The sequence below is a fragment of the Colossoma macropomum genome, unplaced genomic scaffold, assembly GCF_904425465.1.
Source record: "Colossoma macropomum unplaced genomic scaffold, Colossoma_macropomum, whole genome shotgun sequence".
Classification (NCBI taxonomy): domain Eukaryota; kingdom Metazoa; phylum Chordata; class Actinopteri; order Characiformes; family Serrasalmidae; genus Colossoma; species Colossoma macropomum.
Window position 1 is genome coordinate 7,152,070 of NW_023494804.1, and position 23,392 is coordinate 7,175,461.

General features: G+C 41.0%; 1 protein-coding gene across 1 annotated transcript in view; it reads right to left on the reverse strand.

Moving 5' to 3' along the window:
• The window catches only part of myo18aa (myosin XVIIIAa), a 148,372-nt gene that overhangs the window by 33,598 nt on the left and 91,382 nt on the right, over positions 1 to 23,392 (reverse strand). The window contains 11 exon segments of the mRNA XM_036595280.1: positions 757 to 903; positions 2,439 to 2,543; positions 2,706 to 2,816; positions 3,040 to 3,240; positions 3,773 to 3,896; positions 7,166 to 7,320; positions 9,802 to 9,929; positions 11,095 to 11,212; positions 11,530 to 11,649; positions 14,447 to 14,536; positions 15,247 to 15,390. Coding sequence (XP_036451173.1) covers positions 757 to 903; positions 2,439 to 2,543; positions 2,706 to 2,816; positions 3,040 to 3,240; positions 3,773 to 3,896; positions 7,166 to 7,320; positions 9,802 to 9,929; positions 11,095 to 11,212; positions 11,530 to 11,649; positions 14,447 to 14,536; positions 15,247 to 15,390 — 1,443 coding nt within the window.

The window sequence follows — 23,392 nt, forward strand, 5'->3', positions numbered from 1 at the left end:
GGGAAACAATCTATTCTGTACTTGCATCTTTATGCTCTTTATATTCGCTGTATTCATTTGGGCAGGCAACAGTACGTCTATATATATTTTATGCATTTATTCAGGATGTTAAAGTGAATGTATTAATAATGCATTAATGTGATAAATTGTTAACGCTGCTATTTGTTTAATGTTGTTAATGCGTTTCCCTATTTTGAACCTTCAAACCATCCACAGTGGTTCAGACTGAAGCTCTGCTGTGTGTGCACTGTATATTGTTTGTTGTATTGAATTGATATATTGAAGTTTATATGTCAAACATTGTCATGAGGGACAATGGTAGTGGGTACATGTAGTATTGTGTAATAGTATTTATTTAATTTCCAGGCAAATCAGCCATTGAGCACAAGATATTCATTTTTCATCATGGAAAAAGCAACAAAAACATACTAAAACTCACTAACTATAATATATTTTAGGTATTTAGCATGTCCACCTGAACCTTTATCACACCTTCCATTCCTCTCAGATTTGCTTTCCGTTTTTCAAAGTTCAATCTTACAAGATGGCTGAATTATTTTTTCTCATGATTGAAGGAATGACAATGACAAATTTGGACACATCAGTCTTAGAAGTTGGTTGCATTTTTTGGATTTCACGATCAAAATAGTCCCAAGCACATTCAGTGACGTTGAGGTCTGCACTCTTATTCTAGACCACGACAATGCAGCACTAAGCAACATCACAGTACAAATCAAGCTCCTGCTCACAGCCCACCTGGTTCTTCAGTTGAGTTATCTCCCTCTTGCTTGGCGCATTGTTCTTCAAATGATCCAGCATGACCTGGGCATCAGCCAGCAGGACCTTGGTGCGCTTGAGATCTTTCTTTAGACGCCTCTCCGTCTCCACGTCCCTTTGGCTCACCTGGGGAGACACATGATACACAAATGAGGATTCTTTGTTACGGAACCATAATACATCCCAAATTATTCTATTTGTTCAAGGTAGCTACATTATAACTATAATGTACAAACGTTAGACGGAGTTTCAACATTTAAAAAATGTCAGTTGTTTGTAATGTCCATTAAGTTCAAAATATTAAATGTTTGATTTGAGTCTGACCAAACCCTACTAAAATCCAGGCACTAGTGTGTGTGTGTGTGTGTTTGGTGGTAGGGGGTGTGGTGTAAGGACAATGTGTGGATTTTCCATCAAATTTCTGTTAGTTTTGTATTATTTGTGGTATGTTTGTGATTTGATTCTAACTTTCGTGTTTTGGTTCTTAACTAATCGTCAACCATGAACCATCTGAGAGACTTTCCACCGCAGCAGAGGGGTTTGAATGGACTGCTGGACAAGAGAGGAGTTTGACTAGGCCGCATACCGGGGGACTTTGCACCACAATAGAGTAGTTTGACTGGGCCACAGACTGAGATACCTCATGCTGCAACAGCGGAACTGGACTGGGCCAAGGGCTGAGAGATTTTGTACCATGGCGGCGGAGGTGGACTGGGCCGTAGGCAGAAAGACTCTGTTGCAGGCAAAGAGCCATCACAGTCTGACAAAGAAGTGTTCACCTTAGATGAGGAGTGAGTCTGGTCTGCTGGCCAAAAGACTTTGCACCACAGCAGCAGGAGGGCTGACAGGAGCAGCTGACCGGGCCACTGGCTCAAAGACTTCAAATTGAGGCAGAGGAGTCAGACTGGGCAGTGAGCTGTGTTGGTGTTTGTCGGGGCTGACTGTCAAAAGACTTCGCACTGTGGCTACAGAGATTGACTGGTCTATGGGCTAAGAGACTACGTATTATGGCAGAGGAGGATGACTGAGCCATGGGCTAAGAGAGACTACACACTGCAGCAGAGGAGGATGACTGGGCCATGGGCTAAGAGAGACTATGCATTGCGGCAGAGGAGGATGACTGGGCCATGGGCTAAGAGAGACTATGCACTGCGGCAGAGGAGGATGACTGGGCCATGGGCTAAAAGAGACTACGCACTGTGACAGAGGAGAATCACTGGGCCATGGGCTAGGAGACTGCACCACAGCAGCAGAGTTGGACTGGGCCACAGGCTAAGAGACTGCACCGCAGCAGGAGTTTGAATGGGCTGTGAGCTGAGAGATTTCAGTGTTGGTGGTACAGTGTGACTGGGCCACAGGCTGAGAGACTGTGCATCACAGCAAAGAAGTTTGACTTGGCTGTGGGTCGAGGGACTTCACCCTGCAGTGGCAGAGTCTGACTAGGCCATGGGTTGAGAGACTTTGCAACACAGCTGTGAGCTCCTTAAGTTTCAGAAAGCTGCTATATCAATTAAATACTTTTATTACTGCTAGACAGTGAAGTATAAAATCTAAGAATATAGTACATAGTGCTTGAATTGAGACACAGCAATGACATGGATGTCTGTCATGATGTGGGCTAACAAACCATATTCTGATTGGTAAGAGTCACTGGACTGTACCTGTTCCTGAGCACTGAGCAGTTTATTCTCCAGATCTCTCTTCTCTCTCAGAACCCTCTGCTTATCATCGTACTCCTCCTCCAACTGTACTTCCATCTGCTTCAGCTGTGGGATACATCAGACCACACACAGAAATACACACCTCAGCAGGATGTTTCCACAGTAGAGTATACACATTTTAAAAAACCCCAGTTGTTCAAAAGGCATCAAAAGCGCCATCAAAAAAGCCAGAGGTTAGACATGAGAGTATGATTCAGACTGTCTTACCTTCTTACTGCAGGACTGTCTGATCTCTTCCACCTCTTCATCCTTGCTCTCAATCTCTTTCGAGTGCGTCTGCCTCAGCCTCTCCATCTCCATCTCGAGACGCAACTTGGCCTGTCACACAAACAGAGCTCTATGTTTTCTAGACTAAACCCTCCCAGTGGAGTCTGTATGCTGTTCACAGTTTTTTTTCCAAGCTTAGAAAATACTTTCTGTAATATTTTACTGTTCTTGCCTAATGAAGTGAACAGTCTCAGTGGAGCTTGAGCAGGTCCTTCTAATCGGATTACTCTTCCCAAATACTTGAAACTCAGGCTTCCATCTCACTGTCTCCTACCTGCTCCAGCATTTGGATGGTTCCAGCCTGTTCATCCAGCTCCTCTTCCTGATCTTTGACCTTCGCTTCCAGGTCGCGGAGCTGTTTCTTGAGTTTGGCCAGCGAGGCCTCGTCCTTTGACTCCTGAGAGGAAAGATCCTGGAGCTCCGCCTCCAGCTGCTCCAGCTTCACGTTCAGCCCACAGAGCTCTACCTCCTTATCCTACAAGAGGAACCAAGTGATTAAGGTGGTGACATATAGACACACAAACACAGCTGCAGGTTCTTATCCTACATTAGGGATGCAAACATTTAACTAATCAATCGTAAACTGATAAATAAATTGTTCAATCAATGTTATCGGTTAAAGAAACAACAGATACAATTTGAACAGGTGGGTTTATCATTCAAGTTCAAATTCTTTAAATTGTTGTTTATTCTTGGAAATAAATGCAGCAGACGGTATGCTAACTAACAATCCAGAGCGGAAGGAAAGTCTTTATAAAAACAAATAAAAATACTAGTTGTTCAAATTGCTTTGAATATTTCAAATATCATATTTATTAATATCAAATTTTGTCAAATATGTGTTGTAGCTGTAATCATATCCAGTTCGAATACTTTAAATGCGGATACAGATGTATCTAAACTTGTGTATGCAATTAAAATGGGGGGACATAACATATACATTTTCCCCCATATATGTTCCTCCCCACATACGGTTCCTTTGCCCTTGCGTGAAGCACACGACTCACCTGCAGCTGCTGTCTGACTGTAAACACTTCTCCGGTCAGCACGTCTCTCTCTCTGGACAGCTTCTCCCGCTGAATCCTCTCTCTCTGCACTTCATCCTGAGCCTGGTTCTGCTCCAGATCAAACCTGTGCCACACATACACCAGTTCCTTTACTTATACATTTTACAGAGCCCGAATAAGAGCAGGAAATTACACGATCACCTCCAAAGGTGTCAGTGACATTGTTCCTCCTCAAAGAAACACATTTACAAAAGCAACCCAAACTCACCTAAGCTGCCTGACACAAGGTTAAAGAGAAGACATTTCATGATATTTCATCATTTCACGAGGAGTTTAGACATAAGATAATCCACTTGTATAAAGAAGAGTGAAAGTCAAAGGAAAATAAGTGAAAAAACAGGAGTTTCCAAAACTGAAGTTCAAAAAAAATATTAAAAGATACAGAGAAAATGGGACTCTCAACAACCACCCTGGAGGACCTGGCAGACCACCAAAACAGCCCCTATCAGATAAACAGCATTTAAAGCTTTAATTTGTGAGAGAGAGGAGAAAATCAAGCTCCACTCTTGCTTCAGATCTGAAAACACCCACGGCTCAGCTATAGCTGCTTTTTCCCACATCTCCGGCAGGAAACCTTTTCAAAAGTGGAATAGTTTCTCAATGTTTGTTTTTTTACGAGGCTGAAGTCAGCTTCTCATTCGCCAGCTTCTTGTTCAATTTGTCCTGTTCTACCCTAAATGATGCTTGCTGCATTTAAGGTACACAGGAAATTTGAACAGGAAGCTGGTAATGAGAAACTGACTTCAGCTTTGCGACTTTTTAGTGTTTGACAGTTTCTCGTTGCAGATTAAACGTATCAGGAAACCAGCTGGAGTGATTATGAATGCAAGTTTAATTTGTCTCCAAATTATCGATGTTCGTCTTAAATCTTTCTCTTTGCCGTTTCGTTAGCTACTAGCTAGGCAAGATTGTTATCATTGCTATGGAGACCAGCAGTCTGTGCGCCTTAAAGGGTGAATTATCAGTTCTACATTACCTCCAGCGTTTAAGACCATTTATTGTCAAAACTGTGTTGAACGATCAGAGTTTTATTTTTCTACAAAGCAGGATTATTTTATTTTTACCTAAAAATCTAATTCTGCTGTGGAGCCGTAACAGGGCAGTAAAAGAGCCACACGCAGCTCCGGAGCTGCATGTTGCTGACCCCTGACCTAAGAAAAGCTCAACCAGTTTGCACTGGATTCCCTGTAGTTACTGAATAATGAGCCTTAGTACGTAACAAGTCTGGGATTTTAAAGGGTTAAATGGGGGTCTTTGACTTCTGCACAGTACTGAATATCTGCCTATAGCATTGGTTATATTATTTGTTAGTTCCTTAAAATTGGTAGTGGTAGCAAAACGTCCACATCAGTCAGGCTCTAGTTTATTCCTAATAACAGAGTAGAACTACATGACCTCTTATATTGAAGAAAACCACACCATGTATTCTCCTCACAACACCTCATAAAAGAAAAGCCCTCACTAGAAAGGCTACGCTCTCTCTCCTTCTGGAGCATCACTCCGCAGTTGTTTTCATGTCAACCTCATTATCAGCGCTCACCTCTAACAGCGAGCTTTTAATTTAAAATTGATCACTAATCATGAGCACACTGCTCGACTCGACTGCCCGGGGAAGCATGCTCAAGATGGCTCATCTGTATGGTCGAAGTGGCACTTACGCTTGACCTCTGCCATCTTTCCTTTCATCCCTCCACTCCTGCCTAGAGATATTGAGTGGGATTGTTAGGCTTGAGGGACTCTCATGAAGCCCCCCTATTCAGAGCTCTTGAAACAGGACCGCGTCTGTCCATCCGCCTTCTGTAATGTGACTCCACTAAGGCTGAGACTATTGACTGTATTTGCAATTGAGTAATTTACCAATTATTTTTATAATTATTGAGTAGTAAGAGTTTTTGAAGGCAGAATGATTAAAATAGACAATAACAAACCATGCAATGTCTTTTAAAGATTATAAAATGTTTCAAAAGCCTTTAAAAGTCTTAATTAAAAAATATGAAAAAAGATTCTACTATGTCAGCTGCGTATTCTGATGTCCTTGCTTTTTGCACCCTTTTAGCTAGACGTCTAATTTTGATTCAGTGGAAAAGTCCCACTCCACCTTCATTTGAACGCTGGCTTAAAGATGTTGCCTCATTTCTTTACTTGGAAAAAATTAGACACACACTTAAAGGCGACGCGTCATTTTCTTCGCATATGGGGCCCCTTTTCTCCTTCTTCTCCGAGTTCAAGCAGTTTGACGTTCCCAGTATATCACAGTAATTAATTTAATTGTTAATCTTATTTATTTTTTTTTGTTTTATTTTATTTTATTATTAATTCCTTTATTTTTTTTTATTATATATATATTTTTTTCCCCTGTTAATATATAGTTGTGCATATGTTTCTGTATATATATATTATATGTAGGTATACATGTGGGTATGTATATGTGTATGTGTATTTTCCATTTATTTACTCATTTGACACTCAATGTTGTCTGGTGTGGCGACACAGGTGATGGGGTGGAAGTGGGTGGACGTTGGTGGGTTTGGGTGGGGGGGTGTCTGGTATGGGTTTATGTGGATTAATTCTCGGGAATAACCAACAAAATCTGTGCATGTATCTTGTCTCAGCTTTGTAAGCCTTTTCCTTTTTTCATACTCAATAAACAGAACGGTCAAAAAAAAATAAAATTATGAAAAAAAAACTATCAAAAATTGCATCTAAATAAAATTGTATGCAAAAGTCTTAACATCTCCGGTCAGATTACATTTTGCTGATTTTCTAAGTGAAAATAAGTCAACAAATTTTCTACTGAGGAAATTTAATTATGCCATTTTTTAGCAAATTGTAGTTTACAAATTTATTTATTTGCTAACATGTTGGAAAAACACACAATACAAAAGGTGCCATGACTTTTGCACATTTTTTGCCAAACGTCTGGTTTTTTTATCCTCAATATGTTAAATTGGGAAATAAACATTTCTGATTCTGATTACTGACTTTATTTTGAGTAATCAAGACAAGTCCTACACTTGAGAGAAGTCTTGAAATTGTACTTACACAAAAGATTTGGGTGACTACTGACTTCTAGTGTCTGTTAGCAACGTTAGCCTCATAGCTCCAGCCCTAAACTAATAGTGTCCTTGCTCATAGCATGTATGCCCTACGAATTTAAATTAGCGCCCTATATTCTCATTCATATTTAACATTCAAACTGAGAGACATCAGTAGGATCGATAGTATACATCCCCTCTGTGCAGACCCCTGCTGCTACATACATTTCAGAAAGCAGCTCCAACAAGCAGAAAGAGATACAACATCTGAATAGTGCATGAGACACTCGTAACTCACTTCCTCTGTTTCTTCTCCAGCTCGTGGTTGCGGCTCTGCTGTCCTTCCAGGTGCAGCTTGGTATCCTGGAGCTCAGCCATGAGTCTCTGACTCTTCTTTTTTGCCTGCTGCAGAGAGCGCTGGCTCTCCTCATAATCCGCCTGTAGGTCAGTTAGCTGTATGGACAGAGAGGACATAGCAAACATCAGTTTCATAGCATGGAAAAGTTGCGCTATGGAAGACTGTATTACTTAGAGTGAATGAAATAGCATTACTGAATCAATAGAGAAACAAATATGCTAAAGCATGGTGGCCTTCCCCTGCAGTGAGGCCCCCACTTTGCATGAACCCTACATAACACTGACATCGCAAGGCCATACGTCATATGCTGTTATGAGCTGTCATGACAGATCACAGTAATATAGCTGTGTCATGTGACTATTTCTGGTAATTGTCATGACAGATGTCGTAATGTTTGATGCAATGATAGTTTATATCATGCTACTTTATGCTGTTTAATCTAGTTAGCTGCCATGACATCGAACATTCTGGCATCTGTCATGATATTTACTGGTAACGGTAACATAACACCTCTGTATTAGAGGACATAATGACATCTGCCTTCACATGTTTATGCCGTGGTGCTGTCAATCTTATTTAGGGTTTAAGAAAAGTGTTACCACCTGATACAGGCAAGTCAAGCTCAACTGTACATCTTAACAAACTGCCTTCACAGTCTCAGGCTCAAAAGAAAGTCCCATTGGATGGGGTGGATGAGCTGGACAACCAAGTCCTGGGGCAGCAGTGACAGCATAGTGGATAACAGTCACCCAGCACACCGAAGAATAAAGGTTTTATCTCCCTTCAGCCAAGAACGCCACTGCTGTACCCATAACACCCTGTTCAGACTTTGTCTTAATTTTCATCTCGAGTGATTTAATTACACGAAAACAATGACTGTGTTTATATGCACTTAATAATCCGATCATAATCAGATTTCTGTAGTTATCTGATTATTCAAATGGTCATGTAAACAGCATACTCTGATTTCTTTGATCAGAGTAAGGTCTAGAAATCGGATTAAAATCCGATTTCAGCTCAGTAATCAGATTTCTCAGTGTACCCTTACTCTGATTTCTTTCGGATTTCTCAGTCTGCGCATGTGCGAAAACAGACCGCGGTACCGGAAATAAGCGAGATGGCAGCAAAACACTTTTCAAACGACGCTGAAACCAACTACATGCTTGACGAAATGAAGGATTTAAGTATTTTTCATCTTCTAGATGATGCTTGTTCATATTTTCAGGTAAAGTGGCGCGATTAAAAAAAAAAAGCCGTGGCATAAAGTTTGAGTTTTACATTATGTTTATGTCACGTCTTCTTCCGTGAGTTCATTGGCCAGCTGCAAAGCCGAAATCTGATTACTGCCTGACTTGTGTAGACCTAGAGTTTTCCCATTATCTGATTACCCAAGCGCATGTAAACGCGTTAAACAGATTACTGACAAAATTAGATTTTCTGCAGATATCGGATTATTAAGTGCATGTAAATGCACTCGGTGTTTCTACCTGGCATTTTCATATATCTTCAATACATCTACGGTGATCAGATTTAATGACTGGCAAAAGGGCGAAAAGGGTGCAGATTTACTATGTCAGACAAGAAAGTCCAGAGTCTTGTTCATGTACATGTGCAAGCTGTAACGATCGCTTCAACCACATAGACTGCTAACACAACAAATGGAAGAGGAGACGAAGAGCAAAGTTAAACAAAGCATAATAATATATGATGCTCTGTTGCTTTCGGGGATGCATTTGGACACTTTAGCGTTCACGCTACAAATGGGCTTTGTTCCAAAACACATTACAGACCAATTTCAGGAATTTTCATGACATATGTTGTTGGGAGTGGGCTTTACACAAGAAGAAACAATGCTATGTTACAATTAATAACACCTTTATTAGAGAAATAAAAATGTGTTTCTCATGATACATCTGCTGTTACTCTTTTCAAAAACTCATTACATTTAAAATAGTTAAAAATAGATTAACAGCGTTTTAGAATGAAACTCACAAAATGTTTTGTGACCTAATGAGTCACTAACCACTTGCAAAGGTGGTTTGAGTGGTCTGATTATAACAATGCATCTCCAAGACGCATTGGATCCCATTCACATCTGTACTTAGTGCTGTCCACATATTATCAGATCACCCAAGACATATGTTAGTGACAGATGTATTAGGGTCCTTGGGCTAGACTCCTAATGCTACATTCGTATACCATCGTATGTGAATAATTAAAAAAGGGATATATTTCAAAAGGGGGTCCCCACTTGCTTATGTTAATCTGTATGGAGTAGAGGTGCACAGCACAACTGACATTAAAGAAATGTTCTTCCACAAGTGGGCTGCAGTTACATGTGTCCACCACAAAACCCTCAAAACTTACGTAGTGCTGCTTAGAAGTCTTGCATTTACATTACAGCAAAGCCAAACGCCTAATTCTCTGACAAGTTTAGCTTACCAAGCATAGTTTTAGGCTAAATTTGTGCTTCAAAACACAGGTAATGTGCACAGGCAATGAATTCACTGTGCAGAGTGCTATGTAAGTTGTCTGAGATCTAGCACACAGTGAGTTGTATGGAGCCAGAAACCTACTTTTCTCTCTAGATGCCTCTTGTTCTGCTGCTCTGTCTCCAACTTGTCATCAAACTCCTGCTGTAATCGCTTCTTAGTGAACTCTGATTCTCTGATAGCTCTGTCGTACTTCAGCTTCCATTCACCTCCTGTAATGCATTCACACAAACAAAATCACAGATAATGACATCACTGCAGGCACCAACACGCTCAAACTTACTATTAGCCCTCAATAAACTAAACACCAAGTACAAAAGTTCATCTCCAACCTAGATTATCAGACTGTATCCTACCACCATTATCATCATCTCACAAAAGGAAGGAGGAAGACTTCCCCAGAGAGGAGTGGGTGTTATCTGACTGAACACTAAGCGTTTGCCTTCAAAACATCCCTAGAACCAGCCTGAGATGTGAAGCCCATTAGAGAATCCATGCCTCGGTGGATTTGTCAGACACCACAGAAAGTGTCCATTTCCTTACTCTTTTACAGATGTTCGTTTGCGCATACAGAGTGTATACACAGAGAAATGACAGCTTTTTATGATATGGAGCTCTGATTCTTCTGACAGTTCTCCCTGAATGGGAAAAGGCCAAGCAGCACTTAACAACATTACAACAGTAACACTCCTGTCAGAAATGCTGTATATTCAAGCCTACAGATGAGCCCATTTATTATGCCTTTATAGCTAGAGAAACATCTGACTTCTTAAGAAATATTTTAATTTTCTCATCTTTTTATTTTTTTCACTGAAGTCCATGAATGTTCATGTAGTTTTAAGTACCAAAAACAGTCATAATTCAGTTTTAGCTTCATCACTTTCCAACCTCTCTTAGAATTAAACAGACTATATTTGTTACTGAGCCATTAAGTTTGGTCAAATTATGTGTTTTGTTGATTTTCTAAGTAAGTTAACATATTCTCTACAGGACTTAAATATTCATTTATTCTGTGCACCATTGCTAATTATTTGCTAAGTTTAACATGAAACATAAAATATAAAATGACTGTATATATCAAAAATATAAAGCAATTATTACTTCAGTATCCACTAACACTGGCAGTGGTGCTAGCATTGCCCTCTACCATTACCTTCCACATATTTAGGTAGTATGATTTTTTTTTTCCTCTTTTGGCAACTCCTCCTCACGTATCACGTGATTCGCTGTTTACCATAAACGTCACGTTTTCATGTGTGCGTTAGGATTAATCTACATCTAAATGTATCTAAACCTGATTTAACAGAGAAAGTTATTAACCTCCATTGCAATGCAGGTGTTTATGATTTGTGAAGACGAAACTTAGTCATTTATTACCAGCTTCATCATCGTCGTCATCCATCTCTCCGTTGAGCTCCGACGCCCTGATGAGCCGCGCCTCCATCACTTCCATCTCCATAGACTCCATCTGCTTTTTCATCGCATCAAACTTTGCCTGGATTCAGAGCCAAAACACGCAGCATAATAGAACATCTCATATCTACAGACAACATCATTACAACAGAGCAATTGTCCTCTGTAACTTTGTCACACTAGCTTGAAACATTTATTCAGTGATGCTTTGCAGAAGCAATTTCGAGGACATTACTTTGAGTACATTATTGCAAGTATAATGTCAGCTTTGTTGCCTTGGAGCTCTAAAGCTAATAAGCAGAGTTCCACTGTGCTGCCCTGAAACGGTACCCTCTGCAGTGAAAGTCAGTAAGTGTGGTCGAAATGGAGAGTCGAAGGCCTGCATTGCCCAGTCATTACCTGCAGCTCCTTCATGTCCTTCTCCAGGCGCAGTCTCTCTGCCGTCTCGGTCTCCAGCAGCTGGGACGCGGACTCTCCGGTGTTCCTCTCATCCGTGAGCTCCGTCGACAGCTCTGTGATCTGGAGGCACCAGCATAAACATGCTCCTCAGTCACAATAACATAGTCCTGCTCAGTCACATTCAATCATCTACTCCCCTCTGCCATTTGCAAAATAAGCAGCTTTGGTCACTCCTGATATGGACTTTGAAGGAAACATGCGTCAAACTATGAAGCTGCAAAACTATAACCCTATAAAAGCTGCACTGAACTATAAGGCTGGGTTATGTGGTCACGTAAAAGCAACTTCAATTGATGACATCAAATGATATGTCAACTCTTCCAGTCGCCATACAGAAAGTTTCAAGGTCCTCCTCGTTTGATTTTAGGCGAGGTTCGTAAGCAGTCTTTTTATTTGTTCGATTTTTTTCCCGACTTTGTGGCCGATTTAGTTGTGTCCGATTCCACCTGCTAGCTACGTCTCGCTCTATCACATGATGCTACCGAGCTAGGAGGGTGAAAGCTAGCATGTGCTTCCTCTGAGAAACGTGAAGCACCACCATATCTTTTTAAACTGCCACTAACACAACGTCATTGGACAGCTCAACACTCCTGGACAAAAAAGCTGAAGGCCGTCACACACCGGACGTGCCACGTCGCGTACTGTAGCGCCACATAGCAGAATGCTGCTACAGAATGCTGGCAGAGAGAGTCCAAAAACGCCAGTTGCAAGTTCATTTTTACACTCTAGTCACACAAATTACATGAAATAATTGCTTTTTTTATGTTTTGCATCTTCACAAACTGGCTGTTTTTGAACTGAAAGATATGAGCTGAAAAGGCTAGACTTAGCGTTAGCTGAGGTAACTTTATCTAAAAGACTGACCACCTTCCTCTGTGTAAATTTCGCCACATGTGGTCTGCTGTGGCTGTCTGTGGTTTCAATATGGCTTGAACTTAATGTAGTAATTCTGTGTGGTGCATTGTGATGCGGTGTGCGACAGCCTTAACTGCCAATTCTGTTCCCTCAGCTAACAGTTGCCTACATTGGCTAGTAACACACTGAGTGTTTGGGGTAGACAGTCATCCTACCCACCCAGAGAGAGTGAGGCCAAGTATGCTCTCTTGGACTGCTAGCCACGGATGGCTGTGGCACCGTTGGGGACTGAACTCATGTTCATCTCTCAACAGTAGGGCCAACGCTTTAACGGCCTCACACTTAACAAATATCATTGCTTATTTACTAGTAACCAACCTTGACCAACTAGCTTGTTAGCCAACTAACATTAATACAGCAGCTGTATGAACAGCTGCTTGTGCCCGCCTCTGTTCTGCTTTGTTAGCCTGCTGTATCACAACTACATTACTATGTAGCTACTAAACCTGCTAACTAGTGGACCAATCAAATGGACTACATGCGACTCTGATTATTCTTTAAACCCTCAGATTCAAAATGATTTTGTTGATGTTCTTTCATTTGTTCCCTTTGAAACTGTTTTTAGGAAAGTAATTTAACCTTACAAAGTAATATGTATTATAATGTAATAGAATAAGGCTATAAATATAGGGATGCTTGCAAAACCCTGCATTTTTTTTGCATTCCCTGTCTCAAAACAGCTGATGCTTTTCATAACCTGCTTGCTGATTACCTTTTGAGCTGGATCAGATGTTCTGGGGTGAAAAAAAGTGAAAATATTTGGGACGGGGGGTCTGCATGAGGAAGGAGAGGTGGACACATTGACTGTAATGGAGGCCGTTTTGTGAGTAATGCTACAAAGTGGTGAAAACTATGGCCAATGGTTGCAAAAATGCTTAGAATTTGTGTTTGCACATTTTTTATTTGTTATGTTGTTTTTTCAGCAGTAAACACATCAGGAAAAGAAGACTGCCGAAATTCCACTACTTGAAAGACCAGCTTTGTTCCAAAAAACAGAGCAAGGGCATCAATAGGAGGCAGATATGTTGCTTGACTTTGATATGCTGTGGAATTCAGAATATCTTTTTTCACCACCAATGATGCTATGATACAGTTTAGCGAGTGGACTGCTGAGATGTGCTGTTTTAATGATGTGAAGTCAGAAGAAGGAACAAACAGAGTGCATTAAGCAGTGGTTGCTATTAGGGATGCGCATTTCAGTCAAATGTGATATTCCTTTTTTGAGTACTTATTTGAAAAATAAGCACCCGACACATTAGGAGGCAGTGACCAGAGACACTGACACTACTCAGCATCTTACTATTAGTGTACTATATTAAGCCAAATCCATAGCAGGTGATGTGGCTTGAAATTTACACCAAAAGTTGTTAATCTAAAGCCTTCTCGATTAAATTTTAATAATCTGTTCTCACCTCAGCTAATGTTATTAATGTAGCCACATCATATTTGACCTTGTACCTTTCAGCTGAAAAACAGCAAGTTAGTGAAGAGTGATTAGGTGATGCTAAACCTGATAAACTCATTATATTTTGTTGAAATTTTTACTCTATTAAATTTACATGAGTGAAGTGTAAAATGAGACTGAGATTTATGTTTATAGCCGTTTTTCTGCGACACGTACTATGTACTATTAGCTACATGCTACTTATCCACTACCCTGCACTAGAGACCCTCTGCCAGGGCAGCAAGGAGCTTCTCGTCTAGTGCGCTGGCTGCAGTAGTCTTTTTTAGACTAAGCGGTTAAGAAACTCTGACGCTGGCTCTACACTGCCCTCTGGTGGAGGGATAGACCTTAGAGATATCATGGTACATGAAAATTACGTTAGAGCCAAGCTTATTTGCTTTTTAAAATCTTAATTACACTTAATTCCACTTTCATGTAACTCATAACCTGCAACAAGCTGCATAAAAGTTTCACCATGGAAAACGCCATTCCTCTTACCCTGCTCTCCAGCCGATCTGTGTTCAGCCTGAGCTCGTTCCTCTCCTTCTCTACCTTCTCGAGCTTCATTCTCAGATTCTGGATCTCCTCCTGCAATTCCAAACAGCACATGTTACATCTCAGCTGAGATACACTTCACCACACCGGCTGTCAAGAGTGTGTAATGTAGTGGAGGCAGCAACTAAAGCAGACACATAGGACCTTTGACCCAAGCATCTTTTCAGCTGGACAAAGAACAATAAACTTTGACAGATAAGCCTGACCTGATCAAAGCCCCCCACACCCCCCACACTTCCTTCTTCAGATGACATCACCTCAACCGCCAGCTGAAGGCCCTGTTTCATCATGTGGTTCTGGCTGAATTCAGACTACTGTTCAAATAGGAGCGTGCCGCTGGGAAAACTCGCCTAATGCAAACAACCTCCCACCAGCGGACTTTCAGGCCCGGATGGCTTTGAGCGCAGTTCGGGATCGGGACGTCGGGGGAGCCGAAATCAAAGAGATGTCTTCGCTCCCGGCCTGATCTGACACGAAAGCTGTTAGATTACATCAACCCCAAAGCAAACAGCGAGGAATGCGCACCACGTAGGCGAACAGAGAGGGTGGAAGGGGGGTGTCTGCATCTTTCTAGTCATCACTAGAGCTGAAGGCTCTGTTCATACCTGGTGTCTGGCAGGCAGATAGCTTGAAAGAAGCTTCAGATACCTGGCCCACAGGTCTGGAGAATGACAGTGCGGGAATAACGATAATAGAGACTGACAGACAAAAAGGCACACAGACGAATAGAAAGATGGACTCACATCTTTGCCTCGGATCTGCTCCTCAGTCAGCTGCACTTCGACGAGAGGACGCACATTGGTGAAGAGCTTCCACCAGGGCCAGCCCTTCACGCCCCGGTTCTTCTTGATGTTCTTCTGGATGCAGCGGATGGCCAGGTCCTGCACCTGTTCAGCATCAGAAGAGAGACAAAGAGAGAGAGAGAGACCGAGAGAGAAGGGAGTTTATGGGTGGATCTGCAGCCGGTGGCCTGACTGAGCTCTTTTTTGCACTGCAGAGAGGGAGCTCCACTGCTGCAGAGGCACTGCAACATACTGATAGAAGGGTTTGCACTGCTAAGGAATGGGTTACTAATGATAACCGATATTTAACACCTTGAGAATAATACAATAATAAATGAGGATGCACCAAAATGTCAGCCACCAAAAGTCTGGGACAAGTAAAATGTGGATGTACTTGTCCATAGGAAGTGTCTCTAAAAAAGCATAACGTCAAGTCATGATATATGTACACTATAATCTATATGTACAGTGAGCATACTCTAAAAATCCTAGGCCAGGGGTCAGCAACGTGCATCTCTTTTACTGCCCTGTTGCGGCTCCACAGCAGAACCAGATTGTTAGGTAATAATAAAATAATCCCCTTTGCAGTAAAATAAAGCTCTGCTGATCATTTTAACATAGTTTTAACAAGAAATGCTAATTTACCCTATAACCCTGAAGGTTGGCTAGCAGACTGCTGGTCACCATAGCAATGACAACAGTCTTGCCTAGCTAGTAGTTAACGAAAAGGCAAAGAGAGAGATTTAAGGCAAACATCTGATAATTTGGAAAGGAATGGACTCATTTGCAATTATAAGATCTCGGCTGCTTTCCTGTTATGTTTAATTTGCAATGAGAAACTGTTAACAAGTCGCAAAGCTGTAGTCAGCTTCTCGTCTGCCAGCTTCTCATTTGAATTGTCCCGTTCCACCTTAAATGGTGCAGCAGTTACATTCTGGTGCCTCAAGCACCATTTAAGGTGGAACGGGAAAATTCGAACAAGAAGCTGGTGAATGAGAAGCTGATTTCAGCCTCATAAAACCTCAAATGTTGACAGACATTTTAGAAAAACTGTTCTGCTTTTGCAGAAAAGTTTCCTGCTGGAGATGTGAGAAAAGTGGCTGTAGCTGAGCTAAAGATTAAAGCAGAGCAAAGTCTGTGTTTTCATTTATATTTTTTAGCCTATACTAGCACATCAGCACATAATGAGATACATTTACAGCCAAAATGGTAAAATGGACATAAAATGTTGTGACTCCCAAGGTGGTTTAATTTCTATTGAAAAAACAAAATGGCTCTTAACATTTGGGTTGCCGACCCCAGTGCTAGGCCATTTAGGTTATATAGATCACCGAGATGAGTTTTCATAGACGAGTGGTTTTGAAAGCCCTTTTATGTAGCATGTTGCTTAAACTCCACCCCTCCACCCACCCTGCCCCTGAAACAGTTCAGAAACTGCCCTGCAAACTATAATGTATTTGTCCTCTGCTAAACATGCCTGCATCACTGATGTTTTCACTCTTTAGCATCAGAGTGGGACTATAGTTATCAGCAATAATTTCCATATCAGACCACCAAAGAGACCGGAGACCATAGACCATTACATTGAAGCCCCAACAACTAAATACAATCACATTTTCCAATATTTAGTGTCTCCACTCTTTGCCTTTACTACAGCTTCCATTCTTTTCAGAAGACTTTCAGTTTTGCAAAGAAATCTGCAGGGATGTTTTTCCACACCTCCAAAGTTCAGTCTTAGAAGTTGGTTGCACTTTCTGCTACAACCCAAGTCGTGACAGTTTTGGTTTTGATGGAACTTTCAGCTTTTTTTAGTTATTTTTCATTGACTTGTAACTTGAATTATCTCCTCAGAAATGTCTCTCGAAGAATGAATCAATAAATGATGAAGGAATTAATCAATTCTGTCTTTTGCACAGTACGATACTGTGATAGATACTGTGATAGTGCATTCCTAGCTGATTTGCTCTTCATCTACAGTGATGTAATCCTGTAGATAAACAGCAATAGGTCCACTAAAAAACAGGCGAAATAACACATTTCACATAAGATGCAGGTAATATAAGTGTAGGCACTCTTTTACACTTGTCTTGGAAAGATATTTGAAAAGTTTTCAAGGACAAAATACTCACTAAACAGAAAGCAAAAAGCCACGTCTACGAAACGGAAATGTTTAGCAAAATGCGAGTGTGTTATGTCTGAGCACTTGTTTGTGTTTATCTGTGGGGTTTTTTTGTCCGTGTTGTATCAACTGGCAGACAAAATCCATCAGCTTTTCAGAAGGAAAACACACAGAAAGGCTGGGAGCTCTTCTGATTAATTAAATCAAACATCAGTACGTCTTGGCAGACAGCTAAAGCATTTTGCAGCATTTACACGTCGCTTGTACGCCGGCATCTCTAGTAGCAACCGATTTTGTGAAAACCCAATTAAAGCGGCACACTGCTAAGCATCAAGTGGATTTTGCCCCGAAGGAAGCCTGTTCGGCCAATTACAATTTGTCACAGCATGAAAGGCTAGAAACACGCTTACACGCACACACATAATCTCACGCGCGCAGAGCGAGTCAAGGCGAGACAAGGCTGGAGAGCATCTCTAACGGGCCTTGGTTGTGATGTCTGGTAAATAATAAACAAAGCCGACAGCAGCCTAAACAGATTGCAGGACAGGCCAGGCAGGCTTTGTAATCAAAAGCAATCCACTCTGCAACAGACTTCAGCCCAACATCGTGGGCAAAAGGGCTCTAATCAGACAAAAGTAGGGGTACAAATCTCTGATCTCACAATTTGATCATTTTGGTCAGAATTTTGAAATAATGAATGCACAAATGTAACTGGAGGAGCTGGAATACAGACATTAAAATAAAAAAAAAAAAAGACTTTTATTTTGGAAAAATGCACATACGTACTTAAGTGTGGCACAGATATCCATATCTATATGGATATTTATGCATATCCTACCTTATCCTCTCTCTGTCTCTGTCTCTCTCTCTCTCTCTCACTCTCTCTTTAACAATTAACAGGAGTCTATGTTATGAATGTGGGCTGGTGAGCTGGTGTTTTATATTGTTATTGTATTGTATTGTTAAAAACTTTAAATTTGAAAAAATAACATAAAAATCTCAAAGTTATTTGAAAGTTTTCAAGTGGGACGGCCAAAGGCCCCCACAAAGCTACATGCCTGGTGTGCTCTTGCACACTCTTGCATGTTCATTTTAGAAATGGAACACACTTATTGGAAACCACATGAACATGCACACAAGTTACCGTATACAAAACCACAACAGTGAACTTTGGAATAGGCCACTGCTTGTCTTTTTGACAATCCGCACCGCTCACTTCCAGACAGCGATGCCGGCAACCATTTGACATGCATCTTTTTTTGCTTGAAGTATACTGCTGACCAAGGATGGACACCACCTGGTTGTCTCCTGGACACCACCTAGTTTTGAGAACTATCAAATCTACCGATCACAGATTCGGTAGTTCTGAAAATTAGGTTGTCTCCAGGAGACAAGCAGCAGACCTCAGACACCTTTTCTGCTCTCATCTCTAAAGACACAGTTTCTCCTCTGTGTGCATGTCAGAATCAGTAGGGGAGAGCATGTCCAGAACATGGTGTTCGTAAAGAAAAACTAGGCCAAGTACCTTCTCCTCTCTGTGTTAGGTATAAATACAGGGGAGAAAAGCAAAAAAATAGTATGAAAAATCCCCCCATCACTGATTCAAGAGAGAGGGCACTGAGGACTTCTGCTGTTGAAGAATAATCAAACTGCACGGACTGAAAGACACACAGGAAAAACAAAAAGGTTTCACCCTCTCAGCTGCGAGCCTTCCAAGTGCCTCGCCTCTTTTGATCTCTGTATTGAGCCAAAGAAGCATGCTGACATCACTTTAGCGATTCCTAATCTAACACTGTGTATTTTATCCAGGCTATCAGTTACTTGGTTACTCTTTCAAATAAGAAAGCCATTACATTAATTAACTTTATGTTAGGATGAAAAAGTTTTCATAGGAAAGTTTTCAATGGGAACATACACAACGGAGAATAATAATGTGTAGTTATGCGACTGATGTGCTATCTACGATAACAGGACATTATAGCATTCACAGAATGGACATTTTCACACAACTTTTACTTGTTTATGAACATAAAAGGAATATTATTCACACTTCTATATACGACACAGTGAAAAATCTAACACTATATTACAGCAGCGGCAGTGCTTATGAATGATAGAGGACTCAAATATTTTTACATCCTTATTAATGTATTTACCACATTTTTTCACAAGACATGTTCGTTTGGTGAAGCAGCAAGCAACAACATCCCTGAAAAAGACATCATCTAGATGGCAGCATATGCTGCTTAGAAATGCTTATGTACCCCTCAGCACTAATGGTGCCTTCACAGATGTGCAAGTTACCCATTAACACACTCCCATGCCATGACAGACGCTGGCTTGGTAACAACTGAAACGGTCCTCTTCCTCTTTGGCCTGGAGAACACAACGTCCATTATTTGAAAGGTCAGACCACAGCACGCATTTCCACTTTGTGTCAGTCCACAGTCATCTCAGATAAGCTTCAGCCCACAGAAGTTGGCAGTGTTTCTTGATGTTGTTGATATATGGCTTGAGTTTTGCACAGCAGAGTCTTAACTTGCATTTGCTGATGTAGTGATAAACCGTGTTAACTGACAAGGGTTTTCTGAAGTATTCCCGAGCCCATGTGGTGACATTCATTTTTCAGCCTTGCCCTTTTCAGACAGAGATGTCTGTAGATGCTCTGAATTTTTTATCATAATGTCACAGACTATAGATGGTGAAGTCCCTAAATTCCTAGCAATCATGTGCAGAAAAATGTTGTTCTTAAACTGTTGGACTGTTCGCTCAAACAGTAGCTAAATGCTCCTTTTATACCTAATAACGATAGCCACACCTGTCATCTATTCACCTATGGAAAGTTCCAAAATAGGTGTTTTTGATCATTCTGCAAACTTTTTTGGAATGTGCTGCAAATTTGGAATTAGCATATATTAACAAAAACCAATAAAAGTTGATAAGGTAACTAATTAACATGATCATTTACTTTACACAAATCAAGCAACACAACTGCCACACGGAACCCTGAGGCCGGTCCACACAGTTTCCAGGTTCAGCTAGTTTTTATGGAACGTTTAGTGGAACAACCTGTATTCACATAGTGGGAACCTCATTCATAATATCACATAACAATACAGACATAGCACATTGCTAACCACCCTAGTTAGGCCTTGACAGCTACTGAGAGAAATACAGTGGCTGTAAGTGAATCTACCTTAGGTCAAAGCATTCCACACATATCTAGATCAATAAACCATATGCTCTCCTCTCTTATTACAAACACCTGAAGCAAGCATCCATCACCATAATAGACTCCTCTATGCATCCCTATAGTCTGGCCCTTCCCCACCCGTAAAAGCTTCCACTCCAGGCCTACCTCCTCAATGAAGAATAGCTTCTGCACATCTTTGTTCTCTCCCTGTGTCCCTATTCCAACTCCAAGCACATTACTCACAAGCTACTTGCACATTGCCACAAAGGGGAAAGGAACACAGATAATAGAAATATCAATAAAGGGGGAAATTACTTAAAGGAAGAAAAAAAAAACTCCCTGAAAAGCATACAAAGAAATAAATCCACTACAAAGCAATTTCCCGATGTTGTCCGTGGTCTGTGCACTCTCCCTGGGCTGTAGCAAATGCAATGTAACTGATAGCACTACTCAGAGTCTTGTGTAACCACAAAATCCACCGTAATATCTGGTTTCAGACCCTCCAGGGTCAGAGATTCCCTGCTTCTCGGCTGCAGCAGAAGTTCATTTCAGGGTAGAATTCCTATAAAACCTCTGAGAAACTTTTCATTGGACCAACCAAAAGACACTTCCAGTCAATCAACCAAGCAATCACCGAATGGGGGGCTCCCAAGCATCTAACGTCTGGACCACACTACAGGGCTGATTTTGAGGCCGACTCGCCCCTCCCGACAATTGCAGAAGGTGTCCGACTTCAAACAAGAAACTTGCCACGAAAGAAAAGCTTTGAGCAAGGCCAGAGTGTCCAGGGCCTAAAAGGCCACAGGAGCCATAAATTCAACTCTCCTCAACATCTGAACACCATTAACAACACTGTGACCAATGCGCTTATGTTTGGAATGAAGTCCCGCACTTCACCATGATCTGAGCACCTGCGTCCTTGATGTTCATTATGATGTGATGACTGGCCAGCAAAATGCTCAACTGTAGCAGAGATCCATGAAACAGAGCTGAGACTATCAGGATCTGTACGTAAGAAGCACTTGATAAAAGATGGCCAGGTGCCATTTTGAAGTGAGAGATCGATAACGGGGGCTGAGGAGCTGCCGTGTGATGGACGCCTCTTTTGGCAGGTTGGCCAATCAGGCTGTGATTGAAGCGCATGTGTCAGGCATTTGAAGTTAATCCAGATGGATGCTGGATGCATCAGGCCCAGAAAGCTGGGGAGCGGATGATCCGATTTAGAAACACTTTATATGAAGTGTTCCAGCTCCCAGCTCTGCTTTATAACAGCATAAAAATACCAACACGAGTTACAGCAAATAATAAAGGAGAATGCTCCATAATAAAATAAGGGAAAAAACACTGTAAAGCAGCATTTATAATGCTACATGACACCTACACTCTTAACAAAGATGGTGCTTCAAGGGTTCTGTAGTGAAAAAATGGAGAATGTGCTGTAGATGGTTCTTTATAGAACCTTTTGAAAAAGGGTACCATGTAGCAACAGAAAAGGTTTCCTCTACTATGATGAGCTTGACAAACCCTTTTTGGTGCTACCCCTTTCAAAAAGGTTCTATATAGAACCATATACCACACATTCTCCATCATTCTTAAGAACCCTTCCACGATGCAAAAAAAAACCCTTTAATCATACAGATTCTTTGAGTGTTCATGGTTCTATATAGAACCATTTTCTTTACTAAAAATCTTTGAGGAACCATCATTTTTAATGTGTACAAAAGCCTTTCACGACAACTGACTTAATTTATAGAGGCTTAGTTCAACAAAGCACCAGTTGTCATATGGGCTGCTTTTGTCCATTATGGTGTCATTCCACCTCAACAAGTGCTACGACAACAGATGCTAGTTTATTTATAAAATGGATAGTTCCGGTCCTAAAATCTGATTGGCTGAGCCCCGTTCATAGCAGTTAAATCCACCATATTCCCTGCACCTATGACCGCCTCACAACAACTGAATTGTGTATTACTGCGCCACGGCACAACAAAAAAAAAACACTTTGTGCTGTTAATGGAATAATCTTTGAGTCTAATGCTGCTCTCATGCACTACTGAGTATATTGATGAAGTAAAAACCCATTTTCTTGTTTAAACGTAGGGGCTGGCAACTTATATTCTTAACTAGAACTAGGCTGGTCAGCTGGCTAACAGGCTACAAAGATAGCTAACAGCTCAAACAACTAGATTATTAATATTACAAACTTTAATCAAAGTACTTACAGTATAATTAACTGTAAAACAGCAGTATAAAAGTCTAAAAATGTCACTTGAATGTGTTACACACTTTGAATGTTCATGTTTCAGTCAGAAGTCGCGTCAAACCCAGGCTGAATCCCAAATGGCTCCGTACTCACTAAATAGCGTGCTAACTATGAAAGTTTAGAAATTCTAGTCTCAACAGCCAAACAGTGCATCATTCATCAAGTATGGATGCGTCTGAATCCCAAATGACTATTTCTTAGCTGTGTTTTGCACAGTTGAGGTTTTCAGGATCCAGTATTTAAATTCCTACGTAGTGCACTATGTAGGGAGCAGGGAGCTGTTTGAGATTCAGCCCCAGCACGAGAAGTGGGGCGCTGCTGGATTGGTGCTAAATGAGACTCGCGGTGGCAATTTGGTGATCAAAAAGTACATATAAAGCAAACGTTTTCTGCATGAACAGTTATGTGTTATCATATGTTCATTGCTGTATGACAAAAAGTAAAAAAATGAATGAAATGACCATGATATACAGCAATGGGGATACAGCAAACGTTCTCCTCATTCAGCGGTCCACGGTTGCTTGGCAACAAT